Raw genomic sequence first — 24,494 nt, 5'->3', positions numbered from 1 at the left:
TATAGAATTATTTTCTATTACGGACCACAATTTTACATGAATTTAAATTCCGAAACTTTAGGTAATAATCGTGTTGCATTGTATGTTAATGACCACCCTTGGCAGCAATTGGCACTTTCTTATATCTATGAACAGACCATACTTTATTAACCCGGTATATATGAAATAATATGAGTGGACTAGAAAACAGTTACAGGGAAGAGCATAGCCAATCGATTCAAAGCAAATTATGCATCGAACTATACACTAAAATTCATTGCCGCGATTTTATCTTATCAGCCTCCTGATGGAGTATATAAAATCCGAAAATGCCAGCGCTATCGGCAATTTCAAAAACAAGCATGCATATACTTCTGAGTGTAGTATTCGTTTCAGTCGCCGTAAGTCACATAAAAGAATTAGTTTACCATTTCTACTTTATGTATCAAAAATTTCTTTTTAAGAATACAAGTAATAATATCGGTAATATTTATGAGCTTTTCCCGCTGCTTGGCTACATTAATTCAAATTGTTAATTTTCTACTAATTACTAATGTCAACTTTTAATACTGATACACCGTACTTCAGAATTCGGTAAAAATATTTTAATAGCATATTTATTAGCTAAGAAAATTTGTTTTTTTATATATAAGCATGTATCCCAACTCGATTTAGTTGTGTAAATATGTATAGAAAAAAGTCTTTTTTTTTTGTTGATTACTCAAAAAAAAAGTTAGCTATTAAACATCAAAATAACCTTATAAATCAAATTTGCTGAAGTTTCGCCAATCATCCTGTTGTGTTCTTCAGAGCTAAACTAAAACTGGTTCGCATTCTACTCAGTCTCTGTCTATATATTGTTTGAGGGGGGCGGAGCAATAGGATGGGCATGAACATTGTCTCCGATTACTGGTGGAAAAAGAAAATATCCAAAATATTCTTAGAGACAGCTAATATAGTCATTAAAAAAGATCCTACGTCATCTGTGGAACGCAACCTTAAATCTCTTATGAAGGTTTTTTCCCTATCGAGGTCCCTAAGATTCACAAACCAGGATTACCCTTTCGACCTATTGTCGGTTCCCCAATATGTTCACTAGCAAAATATCTAGCTTCTAGTTTCTTACTTAGTTTTTTTTAATTTCAAGTAGTGATGTAGAAACCCTTTTTACTAAAGTGAAGCGAAACCCTCAAATTTAATTCAGATATGTTGAAATCTGAAAATCTGGAACCATTCTCATGTTAATTGAAAAATGCTTGTCTGGAACATATTTTTCTGGTAACGGATAAATTTATGAACATAGGTTGGGAAAAGCGATTGGTTCTGCATTATCACCAGTCATCGCGAATATATTTATGGGAAGCCTTTGAGAAGAAAGCCCAACACACCTTTCGTCGAAAACCATAATTACGGAAAAGCTAGCTGATGATACTTTTGTTATTTGGCCTCCTGGTCAAAAATCCCTACCAGATTTTCTTTGCCATTTAAACTCTATGTATTGTACCATACGTTTTACCGTTTATTAGAAATTAATGATGATCTCCTACTCTCAGAAATTCTTATCAATAGAAAATCGGACCTACCATTCTGTTTATAGAAAACTTACCTACAGACACAGACCGATAACTCAATGCATGGTCACATCACCACCCGGCCTAAAAATCATCGGTTATCAACTCTTTTGTTTACAGAGCAGTAAAAGAATGTCAACCCAAGTCACTGAATACAAAATGATAACACCTTACATCCGCTGTTCTCTGTTGTTCACTGTTGTCCTTTCTTTCTTACATTCAAAACATTACCAACAACACATCAAAAGTTCTTAAGAAATATATAAATTCAAAACCAGATTTACCAGTCGTCCAAGAATCTCTTAACATCTTCGATCATATGCGCCATTGAGAGACAGAGCTGAAAATATCAACTAGACTCAAAGAACGCTAAGAAATCTTAAGACTACGACAAATAAACTCAACAGTAGTTGCCGAACACAATCACGAAATCGGACATCACATATTATTCGATAAAACTAAAGAAAATCTATAGAAATCTATAAGCAACCAAACAATCTTAACCGCGACTCAGGTCAAGTCGGGTCGCCAACAGGATTGTACCAAAACGTTCTCAAATTTGATTTATAAAGAATTGACCTAGGAAGAATCCATAAGATTTGTAAACGGTAATAAACTAAAACGTGGAAGTTTCTTTGAAAAATTTACGTTTATTTAGTGACTTATATTATAGTTATTTATTTCGGTAGCGTCCTTCAGAATGATCTAACTGATATTTGACATCGACATTGATTTATTGAAGATGTAGTAATTCTTTAGATCAAGATATCAAAAATGAAACATTCTTTAGCTCTCATTCTTTAAAACTTTCATTGTTTCTAGAGATTAAAATTGGTAGTCGTTATACTATTAATATCTGTTAGTCTGCCATCAAAAGTCATAACCCGAATTTGAATAATAAACTCAATTTAGTCGGAAAACGGCTAAATCAAATATCCACAGAATATATATTCTCGCAATAGGTTTGCCAAGGACTTTTACTTTAAGTAAAAAATATACAGGGTGTTCCATTTAAAATAGGTATAAGTTGCCGTTCGTACACTATGACGCTCATTTGTTCTTGGTACATTTCCAAGATAACTGAGAAAAACCGTTTAGGTAAAGGGTTTTTGAATGTCCGCTTTAGTAAACTGCGTAGGTGGGTGTCCAAATATCAATCAAAAAGGAAAATTTCGAATTTTTGTAAACGGTATTAGATACTAAAATATTAAAACTCCAAAATGCTTGTTACAAATTGTTACAAACACCACCAGCGTGGTGTTTGTAACAATTAAAATTTACAACAATATACACCAATTAAATAACGGTCTACAGTTTTATTTCAAAGGTTTGACTGCCATGTTTGTCTTTTAGTGCCATTCTGTTACATTTTGATGATGTCACAATAGTTGCCATATGTCGGGTCACAATTTGTAGTTATTAAAGTCAGTAAATTTAAATATATAACACGGGATTGTCTATGTTTTATTTATTGTCCCGCGATCCAAAAAATTTCCGTCATTAAAAATGAAAATATGATCTAATTGCGTTGGATGAACTGCTACTGAACAGTTGTTTCTATTGAGTCTACAATCACTTTTGTGTGGGGTAATTCTACCTTTTAAAGCTATTGATGTTTTTCCCAGGTATACACTATCACATTGGTTACATGGTACGCTATTCTCCAGTCAGGGCAGTTGTGCAGTTACGTCAGGTATAGTGACATAATCAAACATCACCACAAACACCAATTTCAAAACTGACAAACAAAAATTCTGTGTCAATTTACGACATGCAGTAGTGAACTAAATAAAGATGTTATGCTATGACGTAATTCCACAATTGCTGTGACTGATTACTATGCTGTGGTTCGTCATTATCCTTAGGTTTAGTGAAGACACAAGCTAATTGCTTTATTATGGACAATCCTGACGTTAGATTCAATTGTTCGAATTTTTTATATTTTATTTGACTAACCTTGATTCTGGAGAAACCTCCACGTTCCGGATTTACGAGCGGTCGCGAAACATTATTTTTAATAATATGTTCATTAATATGTCGTACAATTTATTTAAGTGACATGGGTGATTCTCTCCATGCGTGTTTTTAGTGCTATAACCAGTATTTAGTTGTTGTTTTATGCATGAATCCGTTATACCTCCAATGACTTTGGTGTCTAAGCTTTATTCAGTTTACCTCTCTACAGTCAATTGAAGGTTGGAATTATATCTATTGAATACCGCTAGAATCTAGTCTGGGGACTGATGTAATAATGTCGTCCGCATATTTCATTAAAAAGGTTCGTACTAAAGAAAAAGACTTTCGCTATGCAAAGCCATAACGGGACATCTAAAACGTACTGAGAGAGAATTCGAGATATGTTTCCTTCAATAGGAGTACCGAAACAAACAAACACCCCCGTGAGAGAGGTTAGTGTAATCACTTATTTTACTCAAGCATTCTATTGTTTTAAAAGTTTTAACCACTTTCAAATGATGTTTCTGTAAAAAGCTTAAAGTTAAAACTATGTCTCATTTTTGAAGAAAAAGGTCTTCAAGTGGCAGGAATATCGCTTAAAATGGGATGTTTTTCCTTTTTTATGAAGGTTGTTGAATCAAAGAAATGTCAAAATGGCCGGCACAGTTTTTTATGGGCTGTTAAGTAATATTAAACATCTTGGAGACTTTTCAAAAAATACCTTTCGATTTGAGTTTAGGTGAGTTTATTGTAAGTTTACAAGTTCTGTAAGTTTCCAAAAAGGTGTTTGCAAAAGCTTTCGCAACAGCTGTAAGACTAAAAATTACAACAAAACTTGCAATCTATTAGTGGGCATATAACTGTAACATATAACATAACCTCACTTTTCGGTTGTTTATTTATTGATAGCCATGCCTCTTAAAATTGTTAAAACCAAAGATGTTGCAAAAACAGTACACGGTGCTGTTTTGGCACCTAAAAGAAGTAAAAATGGAAAGTGCCGGACTCTGCTTCGAAACAATGAAAACAAAAGGCATAATCTTATTTTATATGGGTCGACAAACCCTGAAATGGGAGCTGCAATGTCCTACAATACAGATGGAAAGATGGCTGTTAATTTTTTCATTGTTTTTTTTTCAAAGAAACTTCTGAAGTCCCCCTGCGTCTGGTGGAGTATCTCAAATTGAATTTTATCTTTCATGGATAAAAGATCTTGAGAGATCTTTGAGAAAGCTGTAAATTTAGTTTTAAGATTATGGCTTATTTTTTTTGAAAGGTTGTTTTGACGTGTATTATTTAATGGAACGTTTAATATCTCTTATGTGAGAAGGGCGGATGTTAGGTGCTTTAATTCTGGGTCCAGCGATCCCAGGATTTCCTGTCCTGCCCAGAGGCAATTAGCTCAAGAAAGATAATATGCGGCGACTCACTAGCACGTACGATATTTTGTTGACGAAAGTCAAAATTTTCCTCTATTGCTTCTGGATGTTCTCTGTTTTCTGTCTGGTGTATTCTGCAAAATATTATTACGGGGTTTTGCACACTCTCAATAAATGCAGCTACTGTATTTCATTTTCTGCCAATTTTGATTAGCTTGCTTTAACAAAACAATTGTTAAACATCATAACTTTAAAAACGTAGGAGCCTCTTTTTTACATGAACTGTAGCGGTATAACATTTATTAGAAGATTTAAGTCCCCATCAGAAAAATTTTAATAATAAGGTTTATAAGAACAATCTAACATTCATAAGGTCTCTTATAAATTAAGCAGCGAGAAATGTTATTTATTTCTCAAAAAATAAACATATCATTTAATGCAAACTTGTTCAGTTTCAGAATTAGCCGGGGTCTCTTTATTTCGTTGATAAATACAAAAAAAAAATGACTTTTTTCCCTACTTGAATAAGTTTGCATAACATTTTGTTTTTGTCTTTACACATACCTACATATACGCATCTTAAGTCCGTAAAAAATGCGAAATTATAATTTTGAATATGTACGATACTGCTGTCAGGAGATTTTGAACCCCAAATACCTGTTGGCTTGTCAATGTGTTTATTATATAAAGCAAAAACCCTAATTGAAGTGTTAATGACAACCGGACTCAACAATGTATATGTGAGAGCCATCTGGAACCTATATAAAGATGCGGTGTAATAAAGATGGAAGTACGTAGATCGAACCGTTTTTCAGTGAACGTAGGATTAAAACAAGGCTGTAGCATGTCCCCTACTCTATTCAAAATATATATTCAGGAAGCCCTAAGAGAGTGGGGGGGAAAAATAGCAAATATGGGGGTAAATTTAGCTGACAAATATTTGAGGAGTCTCTTTTTTGCAGACGATCAAGTGATTATAGCTTGCGATGAAGACGACGCAGATTACATGCTGAGGAAACTGAAATAACACTATGAGAATTGTGGACTGAATATGAATATGCAGAACACTGAATATATGAAAGTGAACAATAAGATGAAGATCCTGAACTATATATTAGAAAAATGAAATGAGCTACAAATTATAAGTACTTGGGAAGCGTCATAACGAAAAAAGGTAATTCAAAAACAGACATTCAAAACAGAGCTTAGCAGCGAAGAAGAGCAACTCAAGCGCTTAATTCATAGCATGAAAAGTGTCGAGAGTAGAACACGTCAGGAATGAATAAATACAAAAAAGAACAGGGAGAATACATACTAGCACTGACCGAATAGAAACAAGACCACTTTCATGGCATGGGCACGTTCAGAGAATGAACGATAAGAGATGGCCAAAAAGAGCACTAAAATATATCCCCATAAACACAAGGAAAAAAGGAAGACCTATGATCTCATGGAACGATGGTATAAGAAATACAATGAACGACTGAGCAATTAAAGAAGAAGAGAGATTAGTGGAGGAATAAAGATAAATGGCGGTCGAAAACACTTCGAAAACACTTCGAGTGTTCGAAGTGTTTTCGGAGCGCGAGCATTGAAGATGCCAAGTGAGATTTTGGTGAAACGTCTGCAGGATTCCAGTCGGATGCAGGATTTGCAGGATTCCAGTCGGAGTTCAACGAGCGAACGGATGATATCCCGGAATATAGTGTCATCACATTTTTCCATCCGTGAATCAATACGTATATATATATATATATATATATATATATATATATATATATATATATATATATATATATATATATATATATATATATATATATATATATATATATATATATATATATATATATATATATATATATATATATATATATATATATATATATATATGTATATATAAACCCTAATAATGATATGAGATACTTTTCTAAAAATTTTGCTACCCCGTATCTCGAAAACAAAACAAGTTGGGACACAGGTTTGTAGGTTAGATTTGCTGATAAATACGCTCTTAGAATGCTTGCACTGAATTTTGAAACACCCTATATATTAATTAACGTTTCTGATAGCTTCGAGTAGCCGTACACGAGAAAACAACTCAGTTAATTAACTTAATTAATGCGCAGAGTGGGTAATGCTTTTAAAGGCAAATTGTAACAGCAGCACTAAGGAAGTTTGAATTAGGACGTTTTTGAGAAAATATTTTTTCCTTTTTGCTGAGTAGGTCACTCAGAATGTCGGATAATTTGCGGGAGGTGTTATAAATAAAAATATTAATCAATCGCTTATTTTATCCTGTACTTTGTAATATGTGTTTTTCGTTACTGCAACTGTAAAAACGCTAAGCCCGTTTTGTTATTTTAAAAGCTGCTTTGCATTTTAAGCTGGCGCAAGATTTGATCGTCGATCTTCCTGATGGGACAATTCGAGGATCCGAAATCACCTTCCAGAACAAAAGTTATTATGGTTATAGAGGAATTCCTTTTGCAGCTCCTCCTCTCGGCAAACTAAGATTTCAGGTAAAATAACAGCAACGCACAATGGTCTAACTAACCTCACGAAATGGCTGCCTACGACAAATGCAAAACACAAAATCTTTGCTGGCCATTATATAAACGATGTTGAATTTAGTATGCTTTTTAAATGTAAATTGGTTAATTTTTCAAGGTAGTATCTTAAATTTTTAAAATTATTTTTCTCTGACACATATCTCGTACATGCAACAACAAATATATGGTTCGACTTTTATTTGGAAAGCCAACAATTATGCATACTGTTATCATTTTGTCAGAATCATAAGTATAAAAGTTTTCACTGAAATTATTAAATTGCACGTAAATAAAATCCCAGTAAAGATGTGCTTGTCGAAAAATAATAGTTAATATCAATAAGAAGCCCTAACTAATAAAATGTTTAGCTGCTTATGCTGCTGGCTTGCTGAGGTCGTAAGCAATGTAACCATTAAGGTAGTTTTGTTATAAAATTATTACTTTTCCTGGGTGCTATTTTTTAAATGTGATTTTTATGACCTCACAGCACGATATTTTTTGTTTCCAGGGTCCGGTACCTCCTAAACCGTGGGATGGCATCTTGGAGACCAACGAAACAAAAAGCTGTTGCATATCCATGACGCCTAGTGCTCAGCAGAGCGAAGATTGTTTATATCTCAATGTATACACGCCTGCAAGGAAGGTAAGTGAGTGATTTTTACGCGTTCAAGTTGTTGACTTAAAACACTTGTGGTGTTTTGATGTTCTGACGGTCACGTGACACGTCAATAAACAACACATATTGAAAATTGAATTTATATCCACAACTTCTTAACTCCTTAACTAATAAAACATCTGTGTTCTTGCAACTACAAAAAATTGATGCTCGAGACTTTATTCAAACTTTTTGGAACATTTTCCAAAATGCATTTTCTAATGTCGCACTGACTCAAAAACATTCCAGAATATGTTAGAATTGTCGCCAGCATTCATTATATAGATACCACGCTTTCAGAAGGTTAGAAAAACAGTGGGCTGAGGCAATTGTTCCTCGCTTAATTTTGCGCTGTTGGCAAGCAGACAACCATTCCTTGATAGCTTTTCCGGTAACATTAATGAATACTCTGTTTTAGTTTGTAATGTACTTAATTACGAACGGGATTAAAGTATAATAAAATTGAAAAAGATCACAAATTTCTTATACTTCCTGCCTTAGGACCGTATCCTAGGTTTATTGGAAAGGCAGAAATCCTAAAAACAAAATTAAATGAGGAGGGAACAATATAATAAATAAATATTGGAGAAATCAATAACTTTTTCAAATCTAAGCACAATAAGAGACAAAGTCTAAACTTAAGAATGCCTTATACTTTAGAGTCCGGTTTTTTCTGGAGTAAGAGATAGTGGGACGACTTTTGTTATATCTAAAAAATAGAGAAATAATTAATTTCGAACACACAATAAGAAACCCAATTAATAAGTTCACGATTCACGTCTTTATTCGCACCTCATATTCTCGAGGAAGTACAGCACCTCTTACATAAAGAATCGGGATAAATTATCTACAAAACTAATTGAGCTTCCAGTACAGCTTTGCTCCTGGCTGGATAATCTAGAGTCTCCCATGCGGACAAGATGGTCATTGCCATTTATTCAGCTCGCTATTCAGTAAATTATATGCTATTCGAAGGGATGATTCCTGTTCAAGATTTGTCAGCCTTCGATGTGTCGTCCATATACGTACATGAACAGGTATCCAAGCGAGACTGATAGAATTAATGTTTCTCGGAAGGAAAGTAGCTGTTTCGAGCTAGATGTAGATATGCTTCTGCAAGTACATTTTGTTAAAATTATAATGAGCACACATCACTTTGGCGCTTGTATAATGGTATAGATCAATTTCCCTTCCTCTTCCTGTGTGCTGAAATTAAATTTAAGTTTTTTTTATTGCAAATAAATGAACATAATTGCAAATATTGTAACAAATTCAAACAAACCATTCTTCATTACGTAAAATGTAATTTAAGTAATACGTAACATAAGTGAATAAGTAATTAAATAAAGCATTAAGTTAAGTAATAAGAATGTAGGTCATTCCTATATATACACCAAACATTTAGTGCCTGTACCAACAGACACGGACAAACTACTTGTCGAGGTGGTTTAATAGATTTCAGAACATCAAATCAAGAATACGTCAATTGATCTTTCTTTGACGGCCATTTCCAAATTTCTGTCAATGGAAACAATTTGCCTGTCCTTCTTAGAACCACCTCTCATACAGCCTCGTCAAAGTGGAGTTCATTTGTATTTGGTATTGGTATTTTCCTTCTGCAAAATCTATGCATTCTTTTTCTATTTTCTGCTCTTCTTCAAGAGCATCAAGTATATCTTTTTTCCCACGTGCTGTGTTTATTTTTTTCCCGGTTAAAACTTCTTCAACCTGCATTTGCGAAAACCTGATATTAAATTATCAACTCCCATCATTTTTGCTAACGGTGGCGCAAATTCTGTTTTTGTATATTCGTATTTCCAATGCGGTCTTCGGTGTTTTCCTAGTCGGATAGCACTTTGCGCCATGACATTTTGACTTTGCGAAAAAATGAGAGCGAACATGTTTCGAGGTTATCTTACCACCGGGAAAACTATCCCCAAAATTGTTAAATTTTGCCAGAACAAATGTAATAACTGTTTACATCTCTATTTACGTTTTTAGAACAATTGCATTAGATGGAAATCAATAACATACTTGCTTGTTAAAAGCAAAACGAAAGGTGCATCAGATACCAAATTTTGAGAACGTTAGAAACGCACATGACTTCGTTTCAGATCAACGCAAGGTCTGAGTGGATAACAAAAATGAACTATCTTTTACTTTTCTTTATTATAATCATAGTTTTCCATTAAACAGAAACGGATAATTTATGGGCTAATGGTGCTGGAATGGTTGAGTAGTTTTTCGATATTTAATCCAACCTTTAACTCGTTTCTAGATCATCGATAAACTGCCTGTAATGTTTTGGATATACGGAGGTGGTTTCACAATGGGATGTACATCTGACGTTACAACCGGACCTTTTTATCTCTTGGACGAAGATGTTGTAATCGTTTATACCAACTATAGGTTAGGACTGTACGGGTTCTTATCCACCCAAGACGACGTAGTTTTGGGCAACGCAGGTCTGAAAGACCAATTACTGGCCATGAAATGGACTAAGAACAACATCGCTCTTTTCGGCGGAGATCCGGAAAAAATAACCATATTTGGCCAAAGTGCTGGCGGGTTTTCTGTGGGGGCGCATATTGTAAACCCGAAATCGGCAGGTCTATACAGGGCAGCCATTTGCGAGAGCGGATGTTCGCTTGCAAATTTGGAAGCTATGAAACAGAACACCCGCCAAGCTGCGTACGACTACGCAAAATACGTAGACCCGACGATTTCCGAACGAAACACGACTACAGAAATTCGAGATTTTTTACAAAGCCTGCCAGCGGAAGTTTTGACTCCCGCTTTCGCCGCAAACGGTCTTGTAAGTATAGAAAAATGTATATTATTCGCTAGTAATTACACCATTTTTTTGAAAAGCATTACTATATTTTACTATTATTTTTTAGAACATATAGAACTCAAAAGTAGGTGTTTTCCTTTTTCATACTTTTCTTAAGTAACGCTATGGTTTTACAATAAAAAGTTTTCGCTTAGTACCCAATTAAATTAATTGAATATTTGTGGTGATATTAAAAGGAGTTGTTTTCCGGGCAGCAATCTCGTATGTGGTTTTTGGCAGTTGCCTGAAAACGTTTTTGTGCTAACTTGCTAATCATTGCTGTGGCGACATAGTTTTCTTAGGGAAGGTATGTAACGAGCGTGTCGAAACCCGAATGCAAGTATAAATCTAAATTCAGCAACGTTGTTTTCAAGTCTGATTTCTTTTTTCAATGTTAAGCCAAATTTAGGTCTCTTCTAGGTTTTTATCATTATTATGTTGTTGTATATTTACAATACAACAAAGTTTACGGAATGATATATCAAGTTGCTTGACTCTCAGTAAATCCATTCCCCAGCCTCGTCCTTTTTTGATATCTCCAAATATTTTTTGAAAAAAACTTCTATATGCTACTCTAGCACGATTTACACGTTTTCTAGGTCCAATCCAATTTTATGATTATGTTCGAATTGTTGATGAGTTCATTTGTCATACTGTTTCATGTTTTTTTAGCCTAGTTGATAGTTTTCTTTTTTTGATTTTTCCATTTTTCTCATGGTATGCAATAAACTGGTGTCTCAAACAAAATTTTTTCTTAGATTGATCGAAGATGTTGATAACTGGTAAACCTGGTTTCAACTTTATGATTGCTGAGAACTTTTGATTTGTGGTCACTAATGTTTTGAAGTTAAGGACGGACCAAGATGTGGAGTTGGTTCGATATTGGTCTGTGTGAGTAGAATTTCATGTAATTTGAATAGCCAATCTTGGTTTGATTTTATAATAATAGGAATATCTAAGAGAGGAGGAGGAGAACGTATGTAAAGGTGTATATAGCCCTAATAACGTATTATAAACGTAGGGTCTCTATAGTTTTGGTTTTAGATGAAAATTTGGCAGTAACAGGAACAATACATTCCAAACAAGTGTTTTTCAATTAAGATGAGAAGATTTTAAGTTGACGATAGGATCCGTGTGATTTTTTTCCAGATAATTATTTGTGTTCACTGCTAATTTAGCCTTTTTGAGGATTTTGCCACAAACGCCACCCTATAAAAAAAATGAAAATAAATAAAAACAAAAAATTCAGATTTTCACGAAATTATATATTTTTACATGACAATTACTTCGACAATCATTGTCACCCTATAATCCAAAAATTCGTTAGAAACAAAATGTTAACATCAGATTTACTACTTGTAAAGAAATCTCTCAACATTTTGTATCCATCAAAAAGAGAATTCCGTTTGAGACAACTCTAGTCCCCAATATATTCTATGAAACATATATTGAAGAAATAGATCCGGAAATATCAACTAGGCGAAAGGAACATCAATGACCCTTACCACTACAACAGATGAACTCATCAGCAGTTGCCTAACATAAACATGAGATCTTATTCGACCAAACTAAAATTCTTACATGTAAACAATTCCTCTACCAAAGATAAATCCGAATTTGCGGACGTTTCGTCAATCATCCAATCATGAAATAGCTGATAACGGTATATAATATATAATCAGGTACAGAATAGAATGTCAGCAAGACCAATTCATCAACAAGTTATGAACGAAGAATTCAGAGGATTGTGGAAGTATCTTTGAAAAAGCAAACGGAAAGAAAGATCCTTTAATTTAATTCTTCAGACAGATTTAAACGTATAATTTTCGCGCTAGTTTAATGTTCAGAAATAGCCTTACTTTTCTTGAGAAAGTGGAAAAAAACTGAACTTCAAAACTTTTATTTAGTTAATATTATTCGGACCGGGTGCTTTTATATTCTTTATTTGTTTCAGCTCTAATCTCAGTTTTGTAATAGTATGTAGTTGGAATTAAACCACAACAAGTCGTCCAAAAGTAAAGAAAGTAGGAAAAAAAATGAAATTTGCTTCTTGAACCTTCGCAACCTTAATGTAACCCTTTTTATCTTCGCCTTCCTTGGTTAATTATTTATTCAAATTAAACGCGTCAAAATTCGCCTTTTGCTTACCAAGTATTCCCAATAACAAAATGATGTTTCTTTTTCTAGACCGGTATATCCATTGAAGTTGAACACGAAGATGCTTACGTCACAAACTTCAGTTTTCCCCTACTTGAGTCTGGAAATTTTAATCAAGTTCCTCTGATGCTTGGAACTACATCAGCCGAAACATTTAGTATCTTAGGTCTTTTTGGTGGTAAGTTATGCCACAAAAAAGTCACCATAAAATTAAAAAAAAAACTTTAATTCACTATACACGGTCTTAAAAACTCGTTGACCTATTAACAGTGTTTTAAATTTAACCCTTACCATGGTAATCGAGAAAACGTTGCCCTGTATTTTTGGGATAAAGTTGCCCACAAAAATTGGCTTTATCACTCCTACTTCCAGAAATATGGCGCAGAAATTGAAACTTGAGATTTAATTTTGAATGTTTTTACACACTTTCTGAGCCTCGTCTATAGTCATAGTGAAAAATACCACACCAGGTGTCCTTTTCCTTAAAGAATCAATATTTTAGTTTTTACTAATAAAGAAACGATCTGCATTTTTCAAATCAAAAATTATTAGATACTTTCGAAGATTAAGAAAATAGATATAAAGTAACATCGAAAATTGAAAGAAACAAAATGCAAACAATCTTCATTTCCATTCCCACTCCTGAACAGTTTAGTGCTTCTCTTTCAAGTTTTTTCGTTGATCCAATTTCGTTTAGGTCTCCTTCCCGTTCTTTAATTTTCGAGAATCATTCTTGAAAATTTACTAAGTTCGTCTCCCCGTCATCTTCATAGCTCTAAATCCATTCAGTTTGAGATCTTATTTATGTCCCTTGCTTCGCGAAGAAATGCCGCATTTCTTCTGCCTTGGTATTGGTGTGTGTTGTCGAAATCGTATCTGCGTTGTAATGTTCGGACGGACGGCGGACTGAGCGGGTGCCTACCTTCTGTATACTGTATAAGTTTTCGAAATGCCAATGGTGTGAGTCAAACGAAATACAATTTAGTTGTGGCCATAGGACGCTATGTTCGCTACTTGCGTTTTCACATCTAGTGAAAATAGATAACAACCTCTATATAACTTTTTTTAAATGGAACACCCCGTATTTTAAATTTTTTTTTATTTATTTCAGGTATCCCGGGCATACAGACTATTTGGCAAAATATCTCGAGTGCTAATAATAAATTAATATCTTTCAACCATCTTGATTTGAATGGGTTGCTGTATCACATCATCGCATAATTGTAGTTTATAAAGCTAATTCTGGGAAGAGAAGTTAACTCGTACATTTTGTGACAATAACAAAGACGATTCATTCTTGATCCAAAAGTTTTACATGAAACCAGTACTAATTTTGGAGTTAAAAAGGAAATACCAGAATAATGAAATGCAATATCCAAACAATTTACAACGAACATATTTCTTCAAGTTAGGGGAAGTTTTCTGTTTCTAATATACCTAGAGTACTGATATTTAGTAACTTGTCCAAATTTTCGAGAATCATAAAATAAATTTTATACGCATCTTTAACCTGAAAGTGCAAAGCTTAAAGTTTTTTAGGAGAGCCGGTAATCAGCGGCATAGGAGCATTTTTTGATTCGAATTTGTCGGTCGTCATACCTTCGGATCTGGTACTATTGCCAGGTGCCAACGCAACGGAAATTGGCTCCATGATCAGGGACGCTTACGTTGGGTCCAATGGAACATATAGTCAAGATTTGGCTGCCGTTATAGAAGTGAGTTATTTACAATGCCACAATTAGGTTACATGCCTTGCTACAAGTAGCCGGTTTGTCCTGTAAAATTATGTATATATACTGCTTTCTCTCCCATCTTGTGATTCGACGTTCCATGAAGGTGCAGAAGGAACACGCTACTAAGTCTAGCTGAAAATTTTACCTTAAAATTTAGCGTTTTACTCGGAATGGGATTCTTCGTGTCTCAGACAAGTTGAAAGGTTCATCAAAAATTGTTGTGTATGAAAAAAATAGTAGTATTTAGTGGGTTCTTACGTCATTTTCGACTTGGATGAGTAAGATAATATTTCTTTTATAAAAAAGCTTTTTTAATAATTTTCGCTCTAAACTTTCAATTTTATACTTGTAAAGTCATTCTTTCGGCTCTTAAAGTCATAAGCGAAATTTACTCTACTGTGTAGATCCACATGTTACGTGCTTTAGTCGCGTATAAGTAAAACTTAAATGCTTAAAATAAACATAAAAATATTTGAAACCCCAGAAGTATTTTCCTCGGTACGCGACCACCCGATAGATTCAATTCAATTCAGATTCAAAATGGTGTTATGTTGGTACAAATGTTATACAGACTGCCATTGGTCCATTTAAATAATCAATAAAAATGAATTTGTTCACATCCCTGAACGTATCACAGTTCTTTGCGCGTATATCGTTGGGCGTATAGTTGAACAGTATGGTACTGTTACATTTATCGGTAAAAAGACAGGACTTTTAATTTTGTTAGGCGCCAGTCCTTTTATAACAATAATGGAATTTGGCAAAAAGGACAAACAAACAAAAAAAAACAAAATTAATATAAAAGATCTAATAACAAATGAAACCACCCGCTAGTGCTCAAACCTCCCACGCAAAACGCTGTCTACTTCGAAAGTATCTTCGCTCGTATAAAAATTTTATAACTTGATAACGTAGGAGTGTCAAAAAAAATATTTTTTTGTCTGTCCGTTCTCCGTTTGGTTTTTCCTGTATAAATTTCGAACCGTTTGGAGCTGCAAAATTGAAATTTGCTTCCTTTTTAACCCTCCACAAGATGTCAGAAACGGCCTGAATTCGACGCCGGCATCCATCTACAAAAAAGACCATTTTTCAAAATCCGTTAACAAGACCGAAAAAATTCAAGAACCAGAAGACGCAGAGAATACGGCTCCATAAGCTTTTATTCTATACGATTTTTTAAAAATATACAGGGTGCGTCGCAAATTCAAAAAATTTAAACTGAAAAATTGGTCTCCCTATTATTGAAAATTGGCAATAATTTGAAATCTGTGTTTTAGATGTCAGTTTTTTTTACTTGATGCTATATACACAACTAAAGATTTTGTATTTAGGGGTTTTTAAGTATTGTACAAGGTGTTAGCGATATTCGGTGCAAAATTAAAAAGCATAATAAGTGCCCCAAATTTGCACTACCGACCTCAGACTTGGGAGAGAACTAGAAGTCTGCACCCGGATTTAGACTCTTTAAATTGGGAGACGTTTTACAGATATTAATGGAAAATAAGGCACCAGCAAACATAACGAAGATAATCCACAACCTAAATAACAATAACGTAACAAAGGTCAAGGTAGAAGATCAATTCACTGAAAATATCCCAACAGCGGCAGGAGTCAGACAGGCTGACAGTCTAAGCCCCCTTTTGTTTAATATTCTCATGGACAAAATTATAAACAAAGTAAAAAGTCTCAACCTCGGATACAGACTGGGCAACAAAAAAGTTGGAATAGTGTGCCGATGATGCAGCAATCATCGCCGAATCAGAAAACGACCTACAAAGACAACTATTCCAGTTCTTCCTAGAAAGCCGCCAACTCAATATGAATATTTCTGTCAACATGACCAAATGTTTCCAATCGCGAAGGATCCGCTCAGATGTAAGCTGGTGGTGGAGGACAAACCCATAGAACAAGTGATGAAATTTACATATCTGGGCATAGATATATCAAGCACCCACGACCCAGTTAAAGACATAAGGAGCCAGATTAACAAAGCATCCGCACTATCAGGATGCCTACGAGATATAGTCTGGTCCAATCCGTATATGCGCAAGGATAGCAAAATTAGAATCTACAAAACTTGTATCAGACCCATCATGACGTACGGCACGGAAGTCCGCGAAGACACCAACAAGACGAAACAAATGCTAAGGGTAGCAGAGATGAAAACACTGAGGACAATAGTGGGGAAAACAAGAAAAAACAGAGTAAGAAACACAGATGTCAGAAAGCAGTGCGGGATACAAGATATTGTGAGATGGGGAAGACAATGTAAGAGGTAGTGGTACAACCATGTAAAACGGATGGAGAAGAACAGACTTCCGAGAATAGTCCTGGAAAACAACCCGCCCGGCCCAAGACCTCCCGAAAGACCACCTAAAAGGTGGAATGATAGTTGGAAAGGAAAAGATGGAGAGGCAGCTTCAGAAATAATAGATCGACAGATCTCCAAGAAGTAGAAGAAGATGAAGAAGAAATTGAAAGCAATAAAATAACGCGGAGCCTTTTTTTAAATTTTTAAATTGGTATTTTGGGTATTTTGGTATCCGGAAAAACATCTTTTCCTCCAAAATCAATTATCCGATCGGAAAAATTTTAGGCCCGTAATACGTGAGAGACCCGGCGCTCTAACAGGATGGCAATACGACACAAAAGATATGTACCGAAATTGACAACGCCAGCAGAACACCACGTTTGATTTCCAAAATTTGTAATTTGCAGCGACAGAGTCACAGATATACCAACTTTAGAACTCAATAGTACTGATCGGTGTGAACCATATCCATACAATACCATAGCATAGAGAGTATAGCATTTCGGAGACAATCAACGGAGGAGAGAGTGTTATTAACTATGAAGGATTGGAACGAATATTGTTTTTTGCTTTAACGAAGTGGCTAACTTAAGATTTTTCTTCAGTAACAACAAATATTTTTATATATAGAAAGTTTCTTGATTAAACTTTAAGGAAAATATTTCGGTTTGAATACTTGGTTCAACAGGCGATCAAAAAGCGAGAATTAAATTAAGAAATTAAAAATTTTGAGTGAAAATATATTCTGGAACATTTCTTTGAACCATACATTTAAAATACCTGAATATTAAAAACAAATTCATCAAAAGACTGTTGTGAAGAAATTACCAAAACTTTAAAGGTAAATAAAATTGAATTCGACACTATGAAGGATGTTCCAAGCAAGACGCTGAAGTCAACAAGGTCTGGAACCATAAGAAAACCAATAGAGATATTTACCGTCCAGAGGTCCCTCCACAAGGTGAGAGAATATAAAGTATTCCCGTGTTTGGATATTAGTTGGTATATTAGTATCCTCAACAGTTTTTTAACATTTTATAACAAGATATCAAAACAAGTTCAAATCTGGTTTTACTGATTAAAATAAACATGAATAACGTCAAACGAAAAGTACGTTTGGAGCTACAGGAAAGATATTCTATGTGTCTACGGCATGAAAACGTGTAGACGGCATTTCTAATGAGGTTTAAGTTCAAAATGTATGAAATTTTAAAAAAGGAATATTGATAGAGAAATGGTAATAAGACCAATGTTTTTTCACTTTTCACGATTTTTAAAATGTTAAATCTGCTTAAAAATTTTATCGCACCGTGCGAACGAATAATACATTCCGTTTCAAATATTTTTTACTTTTGCAAATGTTTATCCGAATTGAAGATAGTTTAGAAGATATTTTTTAAATTATTAAACCTAAGTAGTAGCGTAAGCAGGTCACAAAAAGAACTCCAAATAAACATCAGTGACGCAATTCATTTCAATAAATTAACATGTGACTTGGAAAATAGAGACTCTTGCATTGCATAGTTTCTTATGACTTTTTTCTTTATTATTCTAAGTGCCTAACATAATGAAAACAATGGGCTCGAAAATCAGTTCAACACAAAACTCACAAAACCCTTTTTTAAAGGTCGAATATTTTGAAACAATTAGTACTTTGCATTGCATTACTCTTGGACCAAGCAACTCAACGTTTTAAATAAATCAAGGAATTTCTTCTCGAAGACGATTGCAAACCTATTTTCAACAAAATTAACTACACCTGCAAGAAGATCCAACATGACTGGAAGCAACAGAGGCCTCAGGCAAATCGACAAAACGGATCCGTTAAAAGTTGCGTTTTTGGGTATAATAAAACACAGTTGAGACCATAAAGCTGAATCAACCGTATCTACAAGAGTTTAAGTAGAAAATCAGAACCACCCTTGAACCAAACAAAAAGAAGCCAATGAACAATATGTCCAGAATGGAGAAAAGAGAAAAAAGAAAGAAAAGCGCAATAAAGGATCTGAAACACCATAAAGCTAAGGTACTTCCAGCTGATAAAGTAAATGCCACTGATTACTATGACAAAATGGCCAAAGTATTGAGAGACGAAAAATATAGATTAGGTAGGTTAGAACCCAGAACAGAGATTATCTGGAAAACTCCAGACGATATCTCACACCCCACCACAGTAAACCACCACACCTGTACGGCATACCAGCCAGGCCAATTTGAAGTTCCAGGAATTCAAAAGTGAGCTGACTCGATATCTGTTGGAGATAATCACCCCATTACAAGAACATTCGTCAACAATTTTTTTAAATAATGAAGACCTTTAAATTATTGAAAAAATTTTGTTAGTTACGATGAAAGAAGAATCTACCAAATTAAAAACTAACCAACACAACATTGGTTGAAACATATCGACGACACCACTATAATTTGGGATAAAGACTAGAAATTTTCCGGATCGCATTAATCGAATCGATCCGTTTATAAAATTCACATGAATAAAGAGATAAACGCAGCAATATCATTCCTCGATGTCTTGGTTACGAGATCAGATCAAGCTCAAAATCTATGGGTACAGAAAGGCCACAAACAAAGGCCAATAGCTAAATGTCATCCAACCAGTCAGCAACAATCAATCGAGAAACAATCCAATTACTATATGAAAGAGCAAAGAGTACATGCAGCAATAAAGCTCTACTTAACGACGAAATTGACGAATTAAAGAAGATCTAATGCTATTCGCAGAGAGTGATTGAAGACGTCATTACTAAGTCTCAATACCAAGCAGCATATAAATCAGAGTCCAGCTAAAACCAACTAATGGACATTCCCTATGTTCAAGCAGTTTCCGAAAAGATCAGAAGGATTGCAACAAAAAGCAACGTCAAAACCGTCTTCCAGTGTGGGCAAAATATAAGAACTTTAATAAAGAAAACAAAAACAGAGAATCACAGACAACAAAAACTATATATATTAGGTGCCCTGCGAATGTGGAAAATTGTTTGCAGGCTAAACGAATAGCAGAACACCAGAAACATATCCAAGGTGGAGAAACAAATAGATCTGGTCTCGTGTACTGGAAGAAGAGAAAGTTGTAGACGCTGCCTTCATCCAACACACAATATCTTTCGTTATCCAAGCGTAGAAATCTCAGCGCTGTGGTAACCTTCACTGTCAATAACGTGGTTTTTACCAAGGCCAGTCGTGTTAAAAACATTTTTATGCAATGGAAGTCCTGAACCACAGTATTGACCAGAATCAATCCTTGTTGACCTTTAGAGATATCTTCCTTACCTTACCCCCTATCCTTTCGTTTTTTATCTTTCAGTTTCACAGTGGCTTGAATATTAGATTCACGTTTAAGTATAAAGACTCGAGTTTTCCATGAATGGCAGGATGATTCTAATTCCAGATACATGATCCTATAAAAAAATTGATTTAATAATACTTCTTAAATCAATGGACTATAATAAAAAAGAATGCTTTCAGGTAACCAGCGATAATATGTTTGTAAAATCAACGTTGAAGCAGGCTGAAATTCAGTCAAATTTTACTCCCGTATATCTTTACCAATTTTCCTTCGAAGGGTCCTTCAATTTTATTCCAATCATCGAAGGTACCTACAATGTAGAAAGATTTCGAGGGGTTCGGATGGTTAACTAAATTTATTCCAGGAGCGGGAGCTGCGGGTCACGGGGCAGAAACGGCGTACCTTTTTAGCTCACCGACAAGCGTGTACACCACGGATGGTGATAAATTGATGAATAAGCAGATTGTCAAGCTCTGGGCTAACTTTGCAAAAACATTGTAAGTGTTAAATAGAGAAATTAATTAGTCACAAACAAAAACAAACAACAGAAGAAAAAGCAAATATGTCGATGAAATCGAGCAACGCAGCGTCGTACTGCGTCGCCATTAGTACATATGGAATCAACGTCAATTTTTTTCTGTTCTCCGTTCTCGGTTATCCGTTATCCGTGTCTCTGTAGATGGAGTATTAATTGGCTATCACTTTTGAACGATTTGCCCCACAGCCTTCGGATTTAGTTTTTTTAAGCAGTCTGAGAGCCAGTGAAACGTATTGTAACTGCGGGGGCTAGGGGGTCGTTGTAGTTTTGAAAAATTAAAAAATATATTTGCAACAATAAGAAATAAAATCATTTCTCGAAAACCGTTTACGCTATTGAAGAAATTCATTAACCAATTGGGTTCCCCTTATAATGGTAATTAGCTATAACTAAAAGGCTGTGTTTAAGTTGTCAGTTTCTTATACACGATCATATAGCCTGCACGGATGGCTAAAACTTTCGTATTTAAGGTTTTCACATACTGACGCTGTAAAATATGTGAAAACTTTAAATACGTGATATTCTATGCTATATTCAAAAGTGTAATAAATTGTGCACAATCAAACTTGACCAAGTTTTTTTTTTTTGGATTATTTTGGCTTTCGGAAAAAAAATGTTTTCGCGAAAACTATTAACCTAATCGGTAAAATTCTTTCCCCAGGAGGACGCGGAAGATCCGATACTATAACTCTTGTTCCAAGCATTCGATTTTATACATGGTTTCTCGATTGTGAACAATAATCTAAATGACCTTGAAAATTGTTCTTTTCCTGAAACAGTATTATAAGTCATATCAAGAGCTACAATTTTTGTATTTACGGTTTTCAGATAACACAAATGCTGCTCCAGATATTTGAAAAAATCTATATGAAAATCACTATTCTGCGGACCTAGTCTGGCAGCGAGTTCGTCATTGAATATTACGGCGTATTGCCAAGTTTCAGAAAAACAATATTTTTCTTAGACCAGAAAACGTGGGAGATCCAGGGCTATAGCCTCTATTTCCGGCATTTTTTCAATTACGAATCCGGTGTGTCAATTACGGGCAAAATATCAAACAAACCCTCAAATTTGCCATTTTTGTGGGTAAATTATAAGCCATTTATGAAAAACTATAAAACGTTGGATAATTTGGTCTATACAGTATCGTAAATTGTGTGGAGACAGAAACAGAGTTTCGTCTACGGACAGGGTGCGCAGAATATTTGGATATTGCTATTACTTGTAGAAATTTTAATATTTAAAGTTTGTAGTGATTTTGAACTTCGGTTAGACTTTATTCTGGGTGCATGCACAATAAAATTACATGGATTTTGCGAAAGTTCGGCACGGATGAAAACAGTACGTCATTCTAGGACAAAAGCCTTGAAAATACAAAGCTACGTAGCGACTTTGTCTAAAAATACCACATTGAACACGCTAAGCCACTATCTGTCGCTGTTCACATGAAAATCTTCAGGTGCATTTCTTTTTATAGCGAGAACCTAATAATTCATTTTGATAATGATTCTAATCTAACATTTAGACTATCTTTCAAGACTCGAAGAATTACATGGGTTCTTGTTCTACATAAGTGATAAACCAGTTCTGAATTTAAATTATTATATCTTTCCACAAATCGTCAATCACTTTTTCGGTATTGCATTGCGATTTTTTTTCATGCACAATTTTCTGCACAGTCCTTAAATTGATTCCCAGTGTTTTCTCGGCTATTTCTTGGATATTAATTAGTAGATGCATAGACAGGGTTTGGAAGAATATAACCTACAAGCGTCAAGGTCCCGCCAGAGGGGAGTTTGTGTTTTGAGGTTATGTTCGTCCAAACCTCCTTTATCTATTTACTCTATTCTCAGGATGGAAATTTTTCACTTTCCTTCCCATATTCAAAATAAAACCAGAAAATTGCTTTTTGTTATTCGTATTGCCAAATCAAAACTCTTTACAACAAACAAATTTATAAGCATATCCTGTTCTTTCATGTCAGGACAGAATTACGGCTCGCTTATCAATCTTATTTATAAACGAAAAACAAACGTCAGAGTTTGTCGTTGATAAATCGTAAGACGAAGTAACTATCCGTAGTTCGCAGATCCATATTTTGGCGTAAATGAGATGGAATATTTTAAACAGTGCTTTTTTAACGTGAATCACAATGAATACCGCTTTCAAAAGGTGAAATTTATTTTTATCAAAACCAAAGGTACATAGTTTTGGTAAAGTCTTAAGCTTATTAGTAGTTTTTGAGAAAAGTTTGGCCAATATTAAAAAAATGTTGTTAATTTCAGAAACCCCACGCCTGATCCAACGGACCCACTATTCAATCTGACGTGGCCAAAAGTTTCGCCGTCCAATATTCAGTATTTAGACTTGGATGAGAAACTCGCAGTGAAGCCAAACAGAAAGGAAAAGCAAATGGCAATGTGGAATTATATTTATTATACTTACGGTCAGCAACCCTTTACAGCATTTTGAAATAGTTTAGATTTTAATGTGTGTGAGGTATATTAAAGGAATAAATTTTGTCCTATGTCGTTTCGCTTTCAAAATATAGAATCGTAGATAATTTTGAATTCACCACAAAACATTGAACTATAGTTCTTGTATTTGATTTTCTGAAGCAATAATTCCAGATTTTCATATCGCTTATTCGTTTGCACATACATGAGCAACAGGTACAAAGAAAGAAAGAAAATAACAGCACTAAAGCTTCTCTTGGATGAGTATCCCGTACTCAGAATTGTAGTCTGTACCAAGTTCGGTGCAATAAACAAGTAAATCACTTTGTACAAAATAGCACGTAAATTCTATGACACTCTTCTTAAAATATGAGATTTTAACGTCTTGTGGCCTATAAAATTTTATAAAGATTCTGTCACTAAGTCATTAATTTTTGCTTGTAAAAACAACTATGCTTGCTGAGAAATACTTCACATATCATCAACATCAATAAGGGCATCCTCATCTATTTCACGCTCAGAGAAACTGGTGGTGTATTCTTCTAAATAAGCTGAGTTCTCAGTTATTGGGACATCTGGGCCATGGCGCACTGGCCCAATTGCAATCTTGAGGTTCGGATAAACAATGTTTTTCAAATTTTTAGTATTATATTGACAAACATTTGTTGCCTCCTATTATTTCAATGACTTCAACCATCCTCACATACTTTACAAACCATGTGTGACGCGAACGGAAGGAGTATAAAATTCCTGCATATCCACTTACACCGCAGATATGAGGGTCCTGTCTAGCTCTAATCCAAAAACTTTATTGGGGAAGGGTTGGAAGATTTGACCTTAAAAACTAATTATTTTTTTAATTGATTGTCGGCTGGACCTGAACTTGGGAACTTTAAGCCTAAACCTCGAACAGTTAGAGAACTCAGTGCACATTGACTAATGAAACTGGACTATGGAAACCCTGTTACAGCCCTTCGATCCTAGTTACTAACAAAATTAGTGGAACCTTACGGTCTGTTCCGGGCAGTACTAGCAGCTAAATTCATTGAGCCCGAACAAGTATCCAAAGT

At 34.7% G+C, this 24,494-nt stretch overlaps 1 protein-coding gene across 2 annotated transcripts; it reads left to right on the top strand.

The window, feature by feature from the left end:
* The first annotated feature begins 336 nt into the window (after window positions 1-336).
* On the top strand, window positions 337-23,473 carry LOC132701998 (juvenile hormone esterase-like). 2 transcript variants are annotated; one of them, XM_060670388.1, is made up of 9 exons: window positions 337-380; window positions 7,273-7,407; window positions 7,946-8,080; window positions 10,371-10,907; window positions 13,113-13,260; window positions 14,622-14,797; window positions 20,610-20,736; window positions 20,795-20,927; window positions 23,254-23,473. In XM_060670388.1, the coding sequence occupies exons 1-9, from the start codon at window positions 342-344 to the stop codon at window positions 23,438-23,440; spliced, it is 1,617 nt and encodes a 538-aa protein (XP_060526371.1). In that variant the 5' UTR covers window positions 337-341; the 3' UTR covers window positions 23,441-23,473. The 2 variants fall into 2 exon arrangements, with proteins under 2 accessions (XP_060526371.1, XP_060526372.1); XM_060670389.1 differs by lacking the exons at window positions 20,610-20,736; window positions 20,795-20,927 and having other exon boundaries at window positions 23,254-23,397.
* Window positions 23,474-24,494: the final 1,021 nt, after the last annotated feature.

The sequence above is a fragment of the Cylas formicarius genome, unplaced genomic scaffold (assembly GCF_029955315.1).
Source record: "Cylas formicarius isolate icCylForm1 unplaced genomic scaffold, icCylForm1.1 PGA_scaffold_5__7_contigs__length_24384050, whole genome shotgun sequence".
Classification (NCBI taxonomy): domain Eukaryota; kingdom Metazoa; phylum Arthropoda; class Insecta; order Coleoptera; family Brentidae; genus Cylas; species Cylas formicarius.
This window is presented reverse-complemented; position numbering and strand designations above follow the sequence as displayed.

What these genes read in the sequence shown, in the direction of transcription:
- LOC132701998 (XM_060670388.1), top strand. Translation starts at nt 342, where the DNA reads ATGCATATACTTCTGAGTGTAGTATTCGTTTCAGTCGCC. An exon ending in ATTTGGCTGCCGTTATAGAA is followed by an intron (nt 14,798 to 20,609) that starts GTGAGTTATTTA and finishes GAATGCTTTCAG; the next exon opens with GTAACCAGCGATAATATGTT. An exon ending in TTTTATTCCAATCATCGAAG is followed by an intron (nt 20,737 to 20,794) that starts GTACCTACAATG and finishes AATTTATTCCAG; the next exon opens with GAGCGGGAGCTGCGGGTCAC.